Genomic DNA, 21700 nt, shown 5'->3' with positions numbered 1-21700 from the left:
AGGCTTCCTTTTAGAGTCAGAATAAATGCCAGGCTTTTATCTTCTTAACTGCAAGAACTATTCCAGCATCACAGATTATAGTCGTAACATTCTAAATCTCATAATTCCTAAATTCTACCACAATGAATAATGTCTGTTAAGGCCAGGTCATGAAATTCTTCCCGGCATCCTTGGGATGAAAGAACTTACACCTATTAAAATGGCTTTCTGGAAAATAGATCTGGCTGTGTTTGTTTTACTTCCTGATTTTTCTCCTTATAAATTCTCTGTAGCAAGGTTATTGTTCTTGGCTGGTTTTAAATCTATTCTCCTCAGAAAGTGGAACTGTAGTTCTCAGTTATTCAAGGTCTCCCTCATCCATTTGGTTTGTAATAGGTTAAAAAGGACTTTACCAGCAAAAAGACTTGGTAAGGCTGCCTTGTAAAATGCAAGAAGAAGATATTCTATGGGTAGGCACAGTTCTTTATTCCCCTGACATCTACTATAATAATTAACTCCTATTTTTAAACATTCACTATGCACTAGGCACCATGCTGTTTTTTTTTTCCCTCTCCATTTTGTGTCACTTAAACCACATAGCAACCGTTTAAGATAGGTCAGCTAATTGGGAAACAGATTGATTTTTCCAAATTCACATAGCTTGTCAAAGATCTAGCTGGCATTTGATATTGGTACTGTGTCACTCCAATGCTCAGTCTCTTTCTTTGGTCTCCATTTACTGTTTTCCACTCAACAGCTATGGTGGCTCATGGACTGTATGTGAGCAGTCAAGTAAGAGACCAGAGGAATGAGAAAAATACACAGAGAAGAGAACAAAGCATGGCAGTTTCCATCAGAAAACAAGAAGTGGAAATACATATTTTGTAAAGGGTATCATTTCATTTATTTATTTATTTATTTTAAAAAGGGGGAATAGAGAAAAATGATGTACTCTCCAGGGTACTGAGCTCTCAACCGAACTGCTCCCACCGCTCCTCCTGGGGGCTAGTGTGTGCCCTCCATACAAGTCCATAGATCATACCAGAATTTCGCCCTAGAGAGACAATAAATTCCTAGCATGATCTTTGCCTTTACTATGATCTTTTTTTCTCATGAAAAAGTAAATGGAATAAAGAAATCACAAAGGGGAAGTGACTTTTGGACCTCCTGTCTAAAGCTCTGCCGTATCTACTCTCCTCTGCCAGCCCTTGAACCTGGAGGAGGCTCCCACTGGATGTGGGTGCACTCCCACAGCAAATGTCTCGTAACCCAGACATATCCACTTCTAGACTTGCTCGGAAACTCTCCGGCATATTCAGACTGTGGCCTACAGAAATTAGGATTCATGTCAGCCAAATTAAATACAAGAGGCCTTTAGGCCTGTCCGTGTCACCTTTGAGTAAATCTTGATGTTGGCTTTTTGTGTTGTGCTCTTGAGGAGACAGGTTGCATCCACTCACAAGCTAATATAGTAAAGCACATAAATATGTCACTTAGTTCTGTAAAGACTATATGCTTGCTAGGATGACTCACCTGTACAGTCATTCATTCATGATTTAAGGTTCTTGTACTATGTACAGCTCCCTCCTAGATTTGTTACTGAAGCTCTGCATCTAGATGCTTGGTTGGGAATTGAGGGAAATAGTGATTGCCTCCTCCTTTGTTGTTCCTGCCTTGGGAAGCTCCTGCCTGGCCTCAGCTGGTCTAGGAGCTTCTATACAGAGGGACCATCTGCTTCCTCCTGAACACTCTAACCACTCACTTACCCTGAAGAGCTGACACGGCCTGTAAGTCCCTCAGAGGCCCAGGGTTTTCCTGACAGAGAATTTACTGATCTTTCATTATTCCCTGAGCTCCCCTACAGCAAGTGCTGTTTCTCATTCATCTTTGGATCATCAGGGTCTGCTGAGTACCTGGCTCTCAGGAGATACTCCAGAAATACTTGAATAAAAGATTAAAAATGATGACTATTTCTGATGTATGCATATGTATGTGAGTGTGTATATATATATATATATATGTGCATGTTTTGTAGAGTGATTGTGATAAAGTATGTTTTCATAGCATGTTGTGATTTCTAGTGCCTTAACAATAGCAAAAGTACTAATAATGAAACTATAATAATAATTGTTTTAAGTTATTTAACACATTATTTCATTGAATTCTCACAAAAACCCACTGAAATAGATATTACTATCTGTATTTTACCAAGAAGAACCTGAAGCTTAGAAAACTTAAGGGCCTTGCCTGAGGCTGCGGGGCTAGTAAGTAGCAGAACTGAGTCACCCAAGCATTGGACACCATGACTCATTTGTAGAGTGAATGATATATAGACACATAGGAACACAGTATTTTCTTTTATGAAGACTTAAATTGGAGTCATGTCCTGCTACCATAAAAGATCAATATAAAACTCAGTGATGGCAAACAAAGGAGTTGAAGGATGAAAATAGATACCTACCTGACATGTGGAGTGGATCAATACTTTTGACCACCAATCTGTCTAGTGGAATGGGCTGATCAAGTACTGTACACGAGCCACCCTCTTTTATAACTGTTTGCAATTCAGGAGTAAGTGAAGGACACATTAAACCAGTATCCAAGCCTCCAAGTTTCTGAAATTAAACAGGAAATTAAAGCAAAAAATAGGTAATAAATATTTGTGCATATACCTAAAGTGTATCGTTAAGTAAACAGATTCTTAGACACTTGAATTCTATCTTACTATTCTCTCTGGATCTTGAAAAGCATCTCCCCATAATTTAAAACAAAGAATTCTGATCTCTAATTTAATGACCATTACAAATAATGGTTTTTGTTTTTATTTGGAAAGCATTTTAATTACCCTCACATCAGTTGGAAGATCTTTATTCCCTGTATCTTAATCTCTAGCACAGAGTTAGATGAACGAGAAAAGGAAAACTTATTTTGGCTAACTCTATGCTTTTGATTCTAATACTAAACTCTACTAAATGGATTGCATGCCACTGGATTTGTAGATAACTGTAACTGTTTTATACATATAAGATGCTGATGTTTTTTTCAAATAATGAAAGATTGTGATCTGCAAGATATACACAAAATAGCAAAGAAGAATGTAAACTGATAACATTCCTTATTTTGGAATCAAGCTATGAGTCAAGCTATGAAGCATGAAATCAGGAATATTGCTTTATGATATAATCAATATGGGCTGCCACTAATTCATGTGCTCTGATGTGTACCATTATTTGAACTTGACTTATTCAGACATGTTAATTTGAGTGGCTTAAAATAGGAGACCATAGAGATTCTAAAACTGACTCAATATTCTCCGACACCCATTTCCTCCCCAGCCACTGATCACCTATTCATAGACTGACTAATGGGTGTCTATTTTATTGCTTAAGAATTTTGAATTATTTAACTCAACTAGCTTATTAAAAGATATGAGATATTTTGTTTTGTGATCTCATAATCTGGGTAAGGCTAATTATTGGGTAAAGAAACATGTAGAATAAAACATTAGATATCTCTCAAGGCTTACAGCACTACAGTGTAAGGGCAGGTGTCTGCAAGTCTTAGAGGAGCCTCCCTTCCTAATACCAATATTGACAGAGTTGTTTGGGTTTCCTTTGCTTAGGGAAGTCAGGCATACCTTGAAAGTGCAGCCTCAGTTATTCTAAAAATATGCATCTCATCCTTGACATCCTTCAGAAATGTAACTTGTTTCTGTCTTTGTTTTAAGTTGAGAGCAATAGGACTAAAAAGCCAATATTTTAAAATGCTTCCATTTTTTTAAAGGGTGAGCTCCAATTTGATGTATAAGAATATTTTTAACACAACTTACCCAGAAATATCTTAAAACACTCAGAGACTTATGAATACTTGTAGTACCATTTTACCTTTTTGTTGCGCTTGGTTTTCGTAACTAAGAGGAAATCATCAAAGAGAAAGAGATAAACATCCAGGAGTCTCGTGCTTTCTGCGGAAAGAGAAGGTAAAAGGGGAACTTGAAGCAGTGAAATGGCAGCTTTGTTTTTGAAACGAAAGAATCCCGCAGGAAGTAAACCGTAAACCGGAGCAGGTAGCACAGCTGAGGGAGGTCCAGACATGGGGATCAGAAAACTGCTTGTGCTGATCTTGGATGGATTTCTTCCTAAGAAAGAGTCTTAATGTAACTTCAAGCTCCCAACTTTAATGACATTGGATTTGTGTTACATTTCATGTGGATCTAAGACAACTTGGGTGATATTTGTAACCGTTTTAATTAAGCCCAGGAGACCTCCCATCAACAATTGAACTGGCCGGATTTTTGCTTCTTGACTCGTCTGGGTGGTCACTGCCAGAGGCACACATTAGCAGACATGAGGCATTTTGTTATTGCTGTGTACTGAATTGCATTAACTATCGAAGCCCTAACTTTGAGAGCTTAGACATATGAAGTGTTGTGTGGCTGCATTTGGAGTAAGAAAGTAATTAAGGTAAAATGAAGTCATAAACGAAGAGCCTTGACCCATAGGATCTGTGTCCTCAAAAGAGGAGACACTAGAGAAGTCTCCCTTCTGCCATTGAGGACACAGCAAGCCAGGAAAAGAGCCCTTACCAGGAACTCAGCAGCACCTTGACCTGGCACCTTCTGCCTCTGGCCTGTGAGAAAAATTTCTGTTGTTTGAGCCACCTCATCTATGATAATTTGTTTTAGCAGTTCCAGTTGACTAAGGCTGCTGTTAACACTACTATGTCACATGTTTTTTATTCTCCCCAAAGTTTTGCAAACAATTCTGAAATCACTTTTGATAGTTAAGCAGATTGGCTTTTCTACTTTTCTGTAAAGATAAGAGTGGTAGAAGAGAAATCAAACATCAGATAGGTGTTTTATGCCTTAATTTTACATTATTTCTGAAAAATTAGAAAAAGCAACAGTTAAATTTAAGTGATTTCAGAGGAAACGGCAATCTGTTTAGAGGGGGATGTAGCAAGTGTGTAAATATGAGAAAACTCATAAAAATTCTTTAGCATTTTATTTATTTATAGTATCATAGAAGTTCTTTTTTGTATGCTTTTAGTAGCTTTGGGATCCACAAGGAGAGAAGACCTATACTTCCAGGAATGGAGAGTCCCTACCCGCACTTCCAGGGAAGAAAAGTCCTTGTCAAGGTCCCCGCAGGTCCCTAAAGATCCACCAATGAGGATCAGACCTGCCTCAACCTTTAACCCCCATGCCCTGTATCTATAAAAGGAGCCCTCCCAACCTCTGATGCGTGACTTCCCCCCACACCTCCCTCTATTGCTCTTTTGGGACCGGTGAACCTTGCCCGGGAGCAGAATCCCAATAAAAGCCTGTGAATTAATTGATTCGTCTGCCTGGAAAGATTTGTTACAAGCCGGACACCTTACACTTTTACTCTTAGAAGCTAAGTGGCGAAGATTAAATAGACAAAATATTTAGGATTTATTTCTATCTCTTCTTCTTTAGAGGGAAGATTTTTCTATATTTGCACAGAAGAGAAATCAGATATTTGATTCAATTTGAGCAGTTGAATATTTTTAACAAACTGTATTCCATCAGTTTTAGAAGCCTTCCTCTTCATAAATTGAGTGATGGCAAAAACTGCTGGTTGTCCTCCCAAAACCATTCTCTTGTTCTGTAGTAATAAAATTCCTCAGTTTTAGTGGGGACACATCTACAGCAAATAAATACGGTGTCCCCTGGCTTCCATTGCAGCTCAATCTGACCAAAGAACTAAACTCTGGCAAGGAGATAAAAGCCAATATTTCCCCCTCTCCCTCATCCTCCTTCTTGATGTCTGGATGGGTAGATGAATGGGAAGTATGCAACTTCTGAATCATCCTTATAAGGCAGGGCTGAACTCTCTCACCCTCTTCTCTTTTTCACTGGGCAGAATGCTGACATACTGGTGCATCATCTTGGACCACACACAGGAAGTCAGTACCAAAGGGATAGTAGTAACACAGAAGCAACCTGGGTCTCTAATAACTTCATGGAGCTGTCATAGAGTTCAAGATTTAGCATGAGAGAGAAAGAAACTATGTTATTTGTGTCTGTCTCTACTGGTTGAACTTATAACTTAACTAATACATATGGCTAGAAATGGGACATTTGGATACTCTGGACCTTTATTTTTGTCCACTTGGGCTGCCATAACAATACCATGGACTAGGTGGTAAAACAATAGATATGTCCTTTTCACAGTTGTGGAGGCTGGGAAGTTGCAGGTCTAGGTGCAAGCTGATGGGTGTCCTGGGGAGGGGTTGCTTTCTGCCTTGTAGACAGCCACCTTCTCAATATGTCTTGTCTTCATGTGTCTCCTTTATGAGAACCAACTCCAGCTGGATCAGGGGTCCATCCTGTTTTTTCTTTCCTTACTGCAAATATAATCCCAGTTGAGTTAAGACTTGAATATATGAATGTGGGAGGACACAATGCAGTCCATAGCGACCTTCAAGACCTGCTAATTTTGTTTTCCCCCATCCTCTGCCACTCAGGTATGAAATAGCTTGATGATCATTGTCAAACTGAAATAGTTTTGTTTTCTCCTCCCAATTTCAAGTGTTTTATTCTAACAGGCACCACGACATTTTATGTCCTAGACTTTATTGTAAGAAGCGATTATTATTTTAGCCACCATTTATTGAGCTCCTCAATAAATGTGTTCTACTAAGCAGTCAACAAGCATGAGTATTGAATACCCAATATGCATCAATGATTAAGACCGCATTTCTGCCTTCTAGGAGTTTTAATTCTACTGGAAGCAGACATATAATAAACATGTAAACAATACTTAAAGTAAGATTAATTCAGAACTGATTGCTATGGTTTGGACAACAGTTTGCAAGTTCCCCAAAGGCTCAAGTGTTGGAGTGTGGTCTCCAAAGTCTTATGCTCATGCTTAATGGATTAGTGTTAGAGATTTGATCTAATTGTGGCCTCTAGCAGGTTCCAGTGGAGGTCTTTAGGGCATTGGGGCTTTCCCTAGGAAGGTAGCTCTCAAGAGAGGATTGGTTATTTAAGCAGAGTTCATCCCAACTGTTCTCCCTCTGCTTCCTGGCTCACCATGTGCTCCTCTGTCTGCTTGCATGCTGCCATGCATCTCCTAGATCAGACACCAGACCTGAAATAAACCTCCTTCCTTCAGAAGAGGCTCCTCTAAGGTATAACTAACTAATACACTGGTAGTGCTACAGAGAAAATATGGTAATTCAAAAGAGGCTGGCAAAGAGGGAACATTGTGGCTGGCGCCGCGGCTCACTAGGCTAACCCTCCGCCTGCGGTGCTGGCACACCAGGTTCTAGTCCCGGTCGGGGCACCGGATTCTGTCCCGGTTGCCCCTCTTCCAGGCCAGCTCTCTGCTGTGGCCCGGGAGTGCAGTGGAGGATGGCCCAAGTGCTTGGGCCCTGCACCTGCATGGGAGACCAGGATAAGCACATAGCTCCTGGCTTCGGATCAGCGGGATGCGCCAGCCATGGCGGCCATTGGAGGGTGAACCAGCGGCAAAAAAGAAGACCTTTCTCTCTGTCTCTCTCTCTCTCACTGTCCACTCTGCCTGTAAAAAAAAAAAAAAAAGGAACACTGTAAGCCTGGAGTCAGACTTCATGTTTATTATCTGTGTCCTTTGAGGCTATTATATCCTAGTGAAAATCTTTGACCAATTGATTCTATTCTGCTAAAGTAATGAATATGGTGGGTCTGATAGTATGATTAAGTAAGTGCTACACCACCTGCTCTGAGACTTACAAAGTTTTGTAGTTCTATCTTGATTTGGGCTTTATTTTTTCTCATGATGTCTGCATGTGAGGTTTCCCCTGCACTAGCAGAGAATGGAGCAGCATAACTGACTTATTTCACTTCTGCAGCAGCGTGAATGTGTCTTTAGGTATTGCAGCTGTTGGGTCACAGCATTTTTCTGCGCTTCACTCATTTTTCTATTAAGAGATATCAATCTGTAGGGGGCAATACATTTGTGAAAGGTGTATAAGACTGAATTCCAATGGGAAGTATGATTACGCTCCAGAAGTTATGGAAACTTACACTTTTTGGGAATGATAAAAGACACCTAGTTGGTTACAATCCAGTTTTTCAGACTAGAAGACATTTGGAAACAATATAAGTGTCACATTTCCTTTGTTGTTATTGTCACCATCATCAGTATTAGCATTTACAGAGGAGATTAAGGGAAATAAACCAATTTTCCCAAATCTACAGTTGATTCATTGCTTTTCCACTCAAAATGATATCCTATTTTTTCTAACATTATTACCCCTGCTCCTGTTAAATCTCTGTGTGTAATTCTAACACACTGATTTTAAACTTGATTGAATAGTACACTCTATATGTGTCTTCACTGATGGAATTTGACCACTACGGCTTATGCCATTAAGCAAGTGCTGGTTTTGGTAATGTGTATTTGTGAAGACTCCTTTGGCTAGTCTCCCTCCCACCTGTGCGTCCGTGACAAGCACCTTGAGCCCAGGTGACCTGTGGATGCACATCTGGAATGACTTTTTTTTTTTTTTTTTTTTTTTTAACTTTTATTTAATGAATATACGTTTCCAAAGTACGAATAATGGATTACTATGGCTTCCCCCCCATACCGTCCCTCCCACCCACAACCCTCCCCTTTCCCACTCCCTCTCCCCTTCCATTCACATCAAGATTCATTTTCGATTATCTTAATATACAGAAGATCAGCTTAGTATACATTAAGTAAGGATTTCAACAGTTTGCTCCCACACAGAAACATAAAGTGAAAAATAATAGATGATTTTTTTTAATGATGATGAAATCAGATCAGACCTATTGTCATGTTTAATCCCAGTGAGAGTCAAGTTGGGAGTTGATAGTTTCTATTCTTTTTTTTTTTTTTTTTTTTTTTTTTTTACAGAGGATCAGTTTAGTATGCATTAAGTAAAGATTTCAACAGTTTGCACCCCCATAGAAACACAAAGTGAAATATATTATTTGAGTACTTGTTATAGCATTAAATCTCAATGCACAGCACATTAATGACAGAGATCCTACATGAGGAGTAAGTGCACAGTGACTCCTGTTGTTGACTTTACCAATTGACACTCCTGTCTATGGCATCAGTAATCTCCCTATGCTCCAGTCATGAGTTTCCAAGGCTATGGAAGCCCCTTGAGTTCTCCGACTCTTATCTTGTTTAGACAAGGTCATAGTCAAAGTGGAGGTTCTCTCCTCCCTTCAGAGAAAGGTACCTCCTTCTTTGAAGACCTGTTCTTTTCACTGAGATCTCACTCACAGAGATCTTTTGCCAGAGTGTCTTGGCTTTCCATGCCTGAAATACTCTCATGGGCTTTTCAGCCAGATCTGAATGCCTTTAGGGCTGATTCTGAGGCCAGAGTGCTATTTAGGGCATCTGCCATTCTATGAGTCTGCTGAGTATCTCACTTCCCATGTTGGATCACTCTCCCCTTTATTTATTCTATCGGTTAGTGTTAGCAGGTACTAGACTTGCTTATGTGCTCCCTTTGACTCTTAGTCCTTTCATTATGATCAATTGCGAACTGAAATTGATCACTTGGACTAGTGAGATGGCATTGGTACATGCCACCTTGATGGGATTAAATTGGAGTCCCCTGGTATGTTTCTAACTCTACCATTTGGGGCAAGTCAGCTTGAGCATGTCCCAAATTATATATCTCTTCCCTCTCTTCTTCCTACTCTTATGTTTAACAGGGATCACATTTCAGTTAAATTTCAACACTTAAGAATAACTGTGTATTAATTACAGAATTAAATCAGTCATATTAAGTAGAACAGACAAAAAAACTACTAAGAGGGATAATGTATTAAGTTGTTCATTAACAGTCAGGGCTATGCTGATCAAGTCACCGTTTCCCATAGTGTCCCTTTCACTTCAACAAGTTTCCTTTTTGGTGTTCAGTCAGTTGTCACCGATCAGGGAGAACATATGGTATTTGTCCCTTTGGGACTGGCTTATTTCACTCAGCATGATGTGTTCCAGATTCCTCCATTTTGTTGCAAATGACTGGATTTCGTTGTTTCTTACTGCAGTATAGTATTCTAAAGAGTACATATCCCATAATTTCTTTATCCAGTCTACCGTTGATGGGCATTTAGGTTGGTTCCAGGTCTTAGCTATTGTGAATTGAGCTGCAATAAACATTAGGCTGCAGGCCGCTTTTTTGTTTGCCAATTTAAATTCCTTTGGGTAAATTCCAAGGAGTGGGATGGCTGGGTCAAACGGTAGGGTTATCTTCAGGTTTCTGAGAAATCTCCAGACTGATTTCCATAGTGGCTTGACCAGTTTGCATTCCCACCAACAGTGGGTTAGTGTCCCTTTTTCCCCACATCCTCGCCAGCATCTGTTGTTGGTAGATTTCTGAATGTGAGCCATTCTAACCGGGGTGAGGTGGAACCTCATTGTGGTTTTGATTTGCATTTCTCTGATTGCTAATGACCTTGAACATTTTTTCATGTGCCTGTTGGCCATTTGGATTTCCTCTTTTGAAAAATGTCTATTGAGGTCCTTGGCCCATCTCTTAATTGGGTTGTTGGTTTTGTTTTTGTGGAGTTTCTTGATCTCTTTGTAGATTCTGGTTATTAACCCTTTATCTGTTGCATAGTTTGCAAATATTTTTTCCCATTCTGTCGGTTGTCTCTTCACTCTCCTGACTGTTTCTTTTGCAGTACAGAAACTTCTCAATTTGATGCAATCCCAATAGTTAATTTTGGCTTTGACTGCCTGTGCCTCCCGGGTCTTTTCCAGAAACTCTTTGCCTGTGCCAATATCTTGAAGGGTTTCTCCAATGTTCTCTAGTAACTTGATGGTGTCAGGTCGTAGATTTAGGTCTTTAATCCATGTTGAGTGGATTTTTGTGTAAGGTGTAAGGTAGGGGTCTTGCTTCATGATTCTGCACGTGGAAATCCAATTTTCCCAGCACCATTTATTGAATAGACTGTCCTTGCTCAAGGAATTAGTTTTAGATCCTTGATCAAATATAAGTTGGCTGTAGATGTTTGGGTTGATTTCTGGTATTTCAATTCTGTTCCATTGGTCTATCCTTCTGTTTCTGTACCAGTACCATGCTGTTTTGATTACAACTGCCCTGTAGTATGTCCTGAAATCTGGTATTGTGATGCCTCCGGCTTTGTTTTTGTTGTACAAGATTGCTTTAGCTATTCGAGGTCTCTTGTGCCTCCATATAAATTTCAGCACCAATTTTTCCAGATCTGAGAAGAAGGTCTTCGGTATCTTGATTGGTATTGCATTGAATCTATAAATTGCTTTTGGGAGAATGGACATTTTGATGATATTGATTCTTCCAATCCATGAGCATGGAAGATTTTTCCATTTCTTTGTATCCTCTTCTATTTCTTTCTTTAAGGTTTTGTAATTTTCATCGTAGAGATCTTTAACGTCCTTGGTTAAGTTTATTCCAAGGTATTTGATTGTTTTTGTAGCTATTGTGAATGGGATTGATCTTAGAATTTCTTCCTCAGCCATGGCATTGTCTGTGTATACAAAGGCTGTTGATTTTTGTGCATTGATTTTATACCCTGCTACTTTGCCAAACTCTTCTATGAGTTCCAATAGTCTCTTAGTAGAGTTCTTTGGGTCCCCTAAATAAAGAATCATGTCATCTGCAAAGAGGGATAGTTTGAGTTCTTCCTTCCCAATTTGTATCCCTTTAATTTCTTTTTCTTGCCTAATAGCTCTGGCTAGAACCTCCAGAACTATATTGAATAGCAGTGGTGAGAGTGGACATCCCTGTCTGGTCCCAGATCTCAGTGGAAATGCTTCCAACTTTTCCCCATTCAATAGGATGTTGGCTGTGGGTTTTTCATAGATTGCTTTGATTGTATTGAGGAATGTTCCTTCCAAACCCAGTTTGCTTAGAGTTTTCATCATGAAAGGGTGTTGTATTTTATCAAATGCTTTCTCGGCATCTATTGAGAGAATCATATGGTTTTTCTTCTGCAGTCTGTTAATGTGGTGTATCACATTGATTGTCTTGCGCACATTAAACCATCCCTGCATACCAGGGATAAATCCCACTTGGTCTGGGTGGATGATCTTTCTGATGTGTTGTTGCATTCTATTGGCGAGAATTTTATTGAGGATTTTTGCATCTATGTTCATCAGGGATATTGGTCTGTAATTCTCTTTCAGTGCTGCATCTTTTCCCGGCTTAGGAATTAAGGTGATGCTGGCTTCATAGAAAGACTTTGGGAGGATTCCCTCTTCTTCAATTGTTCTGAATAGTTTGAGAAGAATTGGAGTTAGTTCTTCTTTAAATGTCTGGTAGAATTCAGCAGTGAATCCATCTGGTCCTGGGCTTTTCTTTGTTGGGAGGGCCTTTATTACTGTTTCAATTTCTGTCTCAGTTATGGGTCTGTTTAGGTTTTCGATGTCTTCCTGGTTCAATTTAGGTAGGTTGCATGTGTCCAGGAATCTATCCATTTCTGATAGGTTTCCCTGTTTGCTGGCATACAAGTCCTTGTAGTAATTTCTGATGATTCTTTTTATTTCTGTGGTGTCTGTTGTTACATTTCCTTTTTCATCTCTGATTTTATTGATTTGGGTCTTTTCTCTTCTTTTTTTAGTTAGTTGGGCCAATGGGGTGTCAATTTTGTTTATTTTTTCAAAAAACCAGCTCCTCGTTTGGCTGATTTTTTGTAATGTTTTTCTTGATTCAATCCTGTTGATTTCTTCTCTGATTTTAATTATTTCTCTTCTCCTACTAGATTTGGGTCTGGTTTGCTGTAGGTTTTCTAGATCCTTGAGGTGAATAGAAAGCTCATCTATTTGGTGCCTTTCCAATTTCTTGATGTAGGCACCTATTGATATAAACTTTCCTCTTAACACTGCTTTTGCTGCGTCCCATAAGTTTTGGTATGTTGTGCTGTTATCCTCATTTACTTCCAGAAAGTTTTTGATTTCTCTTTTGATTTCTTCTATGACCCATTGTTCATTCAGGAGCATGTTGTTCAATCTCCATGTGTTTGCGTATGCTCTAGGGATTCCTGAGTTGTTCATTTCCAACTTCATTCCTTTATGGTCTGAGAAGCTGCATGGTATGATTCTAATTCTTTTGAATTTGCTGAGACTTGCTTTATGGCCTAGTATGTGGTCAATCCTAGAGAAGGTTCCATGTACTGCTGAGAAGAATGTATAATCTTTAGCTGTAGGATTGAAAGTTCTGTATATATCTGTTAGATCCATTTGGGCTATAGTGTCGTTTAAATCTACTGTATCCTTGTTGATCTTCTGTCCTATTGATCTGTCTATTTCTGAGAGTGGAGTATTGAAGTCCCCCAGTACTATTGTATTGGGGTCTAAGTCTCCCTTTAAGTCCGTTAACAAATCTTTTAGATAAACCGGTGCCCTGTAGTTAGGTGCATATACATTGATAATTGTTATATCTTCCTGTTGAATTGATCCCTTAATCATTATGTAGTGTCCCTCTTTGTCTCTCTTAATGGTTTTTGTGGTAAAGTTTATGTTGTCTGATATTAAGATGGCTACGCCTGCTCTTTTTTCATTTCTGTTGGCATGGTATATCTTTTTTCAGCCTTTCACTTTCAGTCTGTATGGATCTTTGTTGGAAAGATGTGTTTCTTGTAAGCAGCAAATAGATGGGTTTTGTTTTTTAACCCAATCAGCCAAACGGTGTCTTTTAACTGGACAGTTCAGGCCATTCACGTTCAATGTGACTAATGATAAGTGGTAACTTTGCCCTGCCATTTGCCAAAGATAAGTTCTAATATATGCTTTGAATTCCCTGTGATCTTTAGCTGTGAGCTTTCCTTCCTTGGTTTCCTTCCTTTACCTTCTTTCATATTGATGACCGTGTTTCTTTGTTTCTGTGTGTAACACATCTTTAAGCATCTTTTGCAGGGCTGGACGAGTGGCAACAAATTCTTTCAATTTCTGTTTGTTATGAAAAGTCTTTATTTCACCTTCATTCACAAATGAGAGCTTGGCAGGATATAATATTCTGGGCTGGCAGTTGTTCTCTCTTAGTACCTGGGCTATATCTTGCCATTCCCTCCTAGCTTGTAGAGTTTCTGATGAGAAGTCAGCTGTGAGTCTGATTGGAGATCCTCTGAGAGTAATCTGACGTTTCTCTCTTGCACATTTTAGGATCTTTTCTTTATGTTTCACTGTGGAGAGTTTAATTACAACGTGCCGTGGTGAGGGTCTCTTTTGGTCGTGTTTATTAGGGGTTCTGTGAGCTTCCTGTACTAGGATTTCTCTGTCCTTCTCCAAACCTGGGAAATTTTCTGCTAATATCTCACTAAAAAGGCCTTCTAATCCTTTCTCCTTCTCCATGCCTTCAGGAACTCCTAGAACCCGAATGTTGGGTTTTTTAATAGTATCCTGAAGATTCCCGACAATATGTTTTAGATTCCTAATTTCCTCTTCTTTTCTTTGGTCTGACTGTATCCTTTCCTGTTCTCTGTCTTCTAAGTCCGATATTCTCTCTTCTGCTTCTCCCATTCTGTTTGTAAGGCTCTCTATTGTGTTTTTCATTTGATCTATTGAATTCTTCACTTCAGTCACTATCCCAGTTTCCTGTTGTACTAGTTGTTTCGTTTCATTTTGATTCCTCCTTAATATTTCATTTTCACGAGAGAGATTTTCTATCTTGTCCATTAAGGATTTCTGTAGTTCAAGAATTTGTTTTTGAGAACTTCTTAATGTTCTTATCAATTTTTTGAGATCTGCTTCTTGCATTTCTTCTATGTCATCATCCTCATAATCTTGAATTGGGGTGTCTTTTTCATTTGAGGGCTTCATGGTGACTTCCTTGTTTTTATTACCTTGGTTTTTGCGTTTGTTATTTGTCATATTGGAGATATTTGGTTTCTTCACTGTGGTGCTTTTTCTTGTTATACTACGACTCTAGATTAAGTGGACTATCTGTTTTTGAGGGAGCCTTAGGGCTTGAGATGGGTGTGGCCTGAGAGCTCTGTTTGGTGTGCCTAAGGTGACACTCCCAGGTTAGGTGTGGTAAACCTCTCTCTCTCTCTCTCTCTCTCTCTTTTTTTTTTGATTCAACAGGGAAGTTATTCTGCACAGCTGAACAAAGTTGGAGGTAGTTAGCAGGCGAATGATATACCCACAGGAGCCAGAGATCAGAAGCTCTTTCCCAAGGACCACACAGGGAATCTGTTCGGCCCTTAGAGTGGGCTCAAATTCTCCTTCAGTCTCCCACTGGGTTGCCAAAGTTACGGAATTGTAGCGTCTCTGGAGAGTGCTCACGTGAATTCCGTGAGTTCTCTCCCCCACCGTCTCTTTTTTCACAGTCTCAGTTCAGTAGCACCATAAATTTACTAAGTCCTAATCTCCTGTTAATTCGCCCCACCCAGAGTCAGGTTTTTCTGCTAGGCTCAGGGCCGGTGCAGACCTGAGGTCGCTCTGCTTATGACGTATGTCCAAGATGGCGCCTGCTCTTTGTCTTGCTCGCCCTTGAGAGGTGAGCGGAGAGAGAGAAACCCGTGTCCATACCAGTCACCTTTTTTTTTCCCCCTCTCTCTCTTCCAGTTAGCTTGGTGAAGTCCCCCCCGCCCCGGGGGTCGTTCCCTCTAGTCTCCTCTCTCCGCTTGCCTGCCGGTGTCTCGGGTTATTGAGGTTCGGCTCACCTCGCGTTCCAGCGCTGGTGTGTTGAGTCTGCCGCTGATGTCCCGAACTGTGGGCTCCCACGCTCTCCACGCAGGTCTGCTCCCCTTCCAGCGCCGATGTGTGGACTCGGAGCCCTGGACTTCCCAAGTCTCCCCGCTGTTGCACTCCCCTTCGAGCACTTGCGGGCAGACCCTGCAGCTTGCGCAGCTCAGTCCCGCTGCTCGGCTTCCGCGGCTCAGTCCCGTGGCTCGGTCCTGCGGTTCGGCTTTCGCGCGCGGTGGGCGACCTTGTTCTCCCAGTAGGTCCTCCGATTCACGCCCACTGGATCCAGAAGAGTTTTGTCTGCAATATTTTCCTGGTTCTTTTTTCTGAGGCTACCGTAACTCCCCTTTTATTAAACTAAATTTTCCCGGACTATTGGTGCGCGCCCTCACTATTCCGCCATCTTGGCTCCCCCCTGGAATGACTTTTTACTGGGAGATGGCTTAGGGTTGCTTTCAGCCAGCTTCCATGTGGCTTCTCATCATGGCCACGTCTGAACCCAGAGCTTTCTTGCTTCAATGCTTTGACTTCGTCTTATCATGATTATTTTGAAATGGCAAATAAAAGTTAAAATTGTTATATTTCCAAATGGAAGTGGCAGTGGATGGACTACAGGTTAAAATAGTTGAGTAACACAGGCTCAGGACCTTTCACCTCACCCTTCTTTATCTCTGAACTTCCTGTTTCATCAACTTGTCTCTCTGCTTTGGTCTGTTCTCTGCTGTTTCCTGCGCTGCTGCTTTCCAAACACTCTCTTTAGCACCACTTTAAGCCTATCATTTATCTGTTTGAGAACTCAGTGACTTCTCATTGTCTGCAGTCTCCTGCCTGGGTCCCTTTATTGGTTTCCAAGGTAGTTGCTATGGTTTAGGAAGCCTGCTAGGCTGAGTAGCCCGGCTGGAGCTGGAACACTGCCATTTACCTGCCAGATAACCTTGAGCCTCAGATTCCTCACCTGTAACATGGTATTAAACAACCTCTCTGTGTCAAAGGGCATACAAAAGCCCTTTGATATCAAACACCAGACATATCCATCTTCTCTGTATGACACTTGCCAGGTAGGGATTATATCCTACCCTGATTTCAGTGCTAACCCTGCAAAGTATTGTGTGGCATAAAGATTATTCCCCAGCCCCTACCACCATCTCTCTCAGTACTATAAATAGGCAAGCTCCCATCTCACAGGGTTTCACACATTGTAGGTGCCCAGTCAAGATTTTATACAGACAAGAATAAATGAATGATTACAAATTATGTTGCAGGCAGCCCTTTTTATCCTCATATTATTTATTAAACATGGACTATGTGTCAGTCATTCTTTCCAGAGCATTTAAAAATGTACTTCAAAAAGTCTATGGACAGTAGAATTAAAATATGATTACTTTTGATGAAAAAAACGTTGAGAACCTTGCATCGTATTTTCACAATAAGTATTTTCGATGCATTTCTTGAAGACCTCTCATGTATCTGTTGTACCTAGCACAATGCATGGCATTTAACAGGTTCTCAAGAAACACTTGAAAGCTTGACTGTTCAGCTCATTGGAGGAGTGAAATGATGTTAGTGACAATAGGTGACATTGACCAGATGTTTATTATATTCCTGACCTTGGGCTAAATTCTTCATTTACATTGTTTTAACAACAATCTTGTGAGAAAAGAAACATGTATCTCATTTTACAGAGAGAAAATGGCAAGCACCTAGCTAGTTACATTGTGAGGTCTTTGTTCAAGCCAGATGTTCCCTGGTTCACATCCTCCATTACCTGGGACCTAAGCAAAAACAGTTCCTCCTACCATTCAATTAACAGCAAATAAACAAGTTACAAGGTAGTAAAGACGCTGGGTTTTAAAAAGAAACAGTTATTTACCTGCCAGAGTTAATTTTCCTTCATAGATAAGGTGTCTGTTGGTTGGTGACAAGATGTTTTCTGCCATGTGTTCTTTAAAAATGTGTTTCAGACACTTAGAAAACAAGGGAGAAAATAAGAGAGAAGTCATTGGTGATGGGAAGAGAACATGTTGCCGGAGGGAGCTGGGGCAATCAGCTCTGTCTAGAGACTTCAGAAATCCCAGGACATTTAGAAACAGCAGAACGTCAACATGTGGATGGGAAAGGATGGGAACAGCTCTCCAAAGGCCCAGCTTGAGGATGGCAAAGTGACATCAGCCTCCCCACGTGCAATGCCGGAAGACCAAGGCTTTATTTCTGGCTCATGAAATTAGATTTATTCTTCAAGTGGACAGTTCCTTAGGTTGTTATATTTCCACCTGAATAACAAACTTTGGGAATGGGAGGGTATGAGTCATAATCAAACCTTTTTATACCTCTGGAATGAAAAATCTTTTATCTCTATCCCAAAGTGGGGGCCACACTATGATCTCCTGTAGTTGTCTAAATTTTTGGTAATTGTCAAGACACTTCACTTTTCCTTCAAGATCCCCTGAAAGACAAGACAGGGCCAACATATTTTTAGATGCATGTGACATTGCAGCATAAATTTTAATCACTCTCCAGAGCCATCATTTTTTTAAAAAAAATACTAATTGTAATCTTAACAAACTGAAGTGAAAGTGGAGATGTTGCTGATTTTTAGATAAATGTATCTTCACAACAAACTTTATGAGTGCAAAAGATCTTTTCGTTAAGATAGAGTATAAAAATGTTTAAAAGGTTACTTTCCTTAATTTTTAGTTGGCTGTCTCCCATATTTTAATTTTATTTTTTAGAAAGCTTTTATTTAATAAATATAAATTTCATAGGTACAATTTTTGGAATATAGTGGTTCTAGCCCCCCCCCCATACCCCACCCTCCCACCGCCACTCCCGTCCCACCCACTCCCGTCCCACCTCCTACACCCTCTCTCATCCCATTCTTCATTAAGATACATTTTCAATTATCTTTATATACAGAAGATCAACTCTATTTTAAGTAATGATTTCAACAGTTGCACCCACACAGACACACAAAATATAAAGTACTGTTTGAAGACAAGTTTTACCATTAATTCTCATAGTACAACTCATTAAGGGCAGAGGTCCTACATGGGGAGCAAGTGCACAATGACTCCTGTTGTTGATTTAACAATTGACACTCTTATTTATGACATCAGTGATCATCTGAGACTCTTGTCATGAGCTGCCAAGGCTATGGAAGCCTTTTGAGTTCACAAACTCCTACCTTATTTAGACAAGGCCGTAAGCAAAGTAAGAGTTCTCCTCTCTTCAGAGAAAGGTACCTCCTTTGATGGCCCATTCTTTCCACTGGGATCTCACTCACAGAGATCTTACATATAGGCTTTTTTTTTTTTTTTTTTGCCACAGTGTCTTGGCTTTCCACGCCTGAAATGCACAGCCATCATTCTGAGACATTCACTGTCCCAGGAGCCAAACTATATTTTAGGTTCATTCAACATGTGAAAGTACTTTGAAAAGTTTGTGAAAAATGGAACTAAAAGATAGGTTTATTTTGGTGTAAACATTTTTTGAAAACCATGCATAAGTTTTTCATAATACACATTTTCCATGAACTCTTCCAAGACCCCTGTGTGGGTGGATTTCAAATTTGTTTGCACCAAAGTAACCTCATCTTTTAATTCCATTTTATTTGAACTGTTTGAGGTGCCCTTAAATTGCTTATTTAAAGTATCTTAACAATTCACTGATTTGAAATCAGAGCTACAAAAATTAAGTCATCACAGGACTTGCACAATCCCCATCCCTTTGTTTTAGCTCTAGAGCTTGTAGTTGGCACTATTTTTATATTGTTCCTGAATTTCAGTGATTAAAAAAAATGAGAAGAGGGCATTTGGCACAACAGTTCAAATGCTGCTTGGACATCTACAGCCCATTTTAGAGTGCCCTGGTTCGAGTCCTGCTTCCACTTTTGATTCCAACTTCCTGCTAATGTGCACCCTGGGGGTGCTACAGATGATGGTTCAAGCATTTGGGTCCCTGCCACCCATGTGGGAGACCAAGATTGATTTCTGGGTTCCTGGCTTTGATCTGGTCCTGACTACTGCAGGCATTTGGGAATTGAACCAGTGTATAGAAGATTTTTTTTCTTTTTATGTCTCACTCTCTCATTGTCTCTGCACTCCCCCATTCCTGTCTTTCAAATAAAATGAAAACAAATAATTTAAAAATCATGAACGACAATTTATCCTCTGAATAGACCTTCCATACTGTTTGCTCCTATTTGCTTTGGGTGTGAGTTCACTATGTATGTTCCAGTGCCCTCAATCATCTGGGAAATAAAACTTTTCCTGCTGGAACTCACTTCTAAAACCATTGGGGACAGACATGTCCTGTGTAAACCTGGTATTGGAGTTCTCTTAGGGTAAACCAGGATGTGACTTGGGTCTATTGTTTTGTGTGTGTTTGATTTACAATGCTCTCAAAGTAGAGTCCATGCTTCCAAGGGTCATGACCTCAAGTCAATGGAATTATTTTCTTGGATGGAGACCCAGATAATTCCCAGGAATCACAGGCCCACCAACTCTTTGATTATGCTCCTTCATCTCAAGGACTTACGGATTGACTTTTCCACTTTTTCTTTGATGGAGTAGATCATGATTTTCTCAGTAGGGTCTGTACTTCTCTTCCAGATGTTCTTCAGCAACAAGGGATATCGAGTCAGCCTGTGCAGTGGAGCGACTAGTAGCTCAGGCAGGTGCAGCCGTCTGCATTGTTCATTTTGCTCACACCACTGGGGGAGGCAAAGGTAGAACGTATCAGAATATAACCTCTCCTGTGATGGTACTTAGAAGCCTGTACACAAGTTCTTGGAGACTTTATTCAGTAATAACAGGATGCACCTGTGAGCTTCTTGGGACAACTTACAAGCTGTAGGCTGGCCTTTAATTTTGAAAATTCCACATTAATCTGTCTTTATCAAGCATCTACCTACCTGGGCCAAATTCAGGGTCTGATATGGGATTCTTAGATGTGGTTAAGAAGTATTAAGGGGACTTCTTGAGATGTTTTACCTTCAAAAATAGTGATAAAGGCAGCAGTTATCAGCACCATCTATACCAAAGATCTTCAAAACGTTTATGGAAAAAAAAAAGAAAAAAAGTAAAAATACCAAAGGAAAAAAATTTCTTAATAAAAAATGAAAAAAAAAAACCAAGAAAAATAGGAGAGAAAAAAGGAAAAGAAAATATTTCATGGAAAATGTACATTATGAAAAATAATAAGACTCCACAGTATGCATGGATTTCAATTTTTTATGCCAAAATAAATTTATCTTTTAATTCTATTTTCTTTTTTTAAAAGATAATTGCATTTATTTTTATTTATTTTTTTGATAGGCAGAGTAGACAGTGAGAGAGAGAGAGACAGAGAGAAAGCTCTTCCTTCCGTTGGCTCACCCCTCAAATGGCTGCTACGGCCAGCGCTCTGCACCGATCCGAAGTGCACCCATGTGGGTGCAGGGCCCAAGCACTTGGGCCACCCTCCACTGCCTTCCTGGGACACAGCAGAGAGCTGGACTGGAAGAGGAGCAACTGGGACAGAATCCGGTGCCCCAACCCAGACTAGAACCCGGGGTGCCGGCGCCACAGGAGTGAGCTGTGGTGCCGGCCTTTTAATTCTATTTTCGTTTTTTTTTTTTTTTTTTTTTTTTTTTTTTTGACAGGCAGAGTGGACAGTGAGAGAGAGAGAGAGACAGAGAGAAATGTCTTCCTTTTGCCATTGGTTCACCCTCCAATGGCTGCCGCGGCCGGCACACTGCAGCCTGCCCACCACGCTGATCCGATGGCAGGAGCCAGGTACTTCTCCTGGTCTCCCATGGGGTGCAGGGCCCAAGCACTTGGGCCATCCTCCACTGCCTTCCTGGCCACAGCAGAGAGCTGGCCTGGAAGAGGGGCAACCGGGACAGAATCCGGCGCCCCGACTGGGACTAGAACCCGGTGTGCCGGCGCCGCTAGGCGGAGGATTAGCCTAGTGAGCCGCGGCGCCGGCCTAATTCTATTTTCAACAAGCTTTTTGTAGTACCCTTTTATAACACAGCTTATGCACAGTTAGGAGAACTCGGAATCAATATTGGAGGAGTACATAGGAAA

General features: G+C 40.4%; 1 protein-coding gene across 4 annotated transcripts in view; it reads right to left on the bottom strand.

The window, feature by feature from the left end:
* Positions 1-21700, bottom strand: part of PLEKHG7 (pleckstrin homology and RhoGEF domain containing G7) — a 69238-nt gene that overhangs the window by 5072 nt on the left and 42466 nt on the right. For all 4 annotated transcript variants that reach the window (XM_051846537.2, XM_070052695.1, XM_070052696.1 and 1 more), the window contains 5 exons: positions 20169-20343; positions 17963-18078; positions 17506-17599; positions 3864-3943; positions 2441-2594 (listed from right to left, as the gene is read on the bottom strand). In XM_051846537.2, the coding sequence (XP_051702497.2) occupies positions 2441-2594; positions 3864-3943; positions 17506-17599; positions 17963-18078; positions 20169-20343 (619 nt within the window). The remainder of the gene's footprint in view (positions 1-2440; positions 2595-3863; positions 3944-17505; positions 17600-17962; positions 18079-20168; positions 20344-21700) is intronic.

The sequence above is a fragment of the Oryctolagus cuniculus genome, chromosome 11 (assembly GCF_964237555.1).
Source record: "Oryctolagus cuniculus chromosome 11, mOryCun1.1, whole genome shotgun sequence".
In the NCBI taxonomy this organism is placed as follows: Eukaryota; Metazoa; Chordata; class Mammalia; order Lagomorpha; family Leporidae; genus Oryctolagus; species Oryctolagus cuniculus.
The sequence above is the reverse complement of the archived record's forward strand: the minus strand, read 5'-3'. Positions and strand labels throughout refer to the sequence as shown.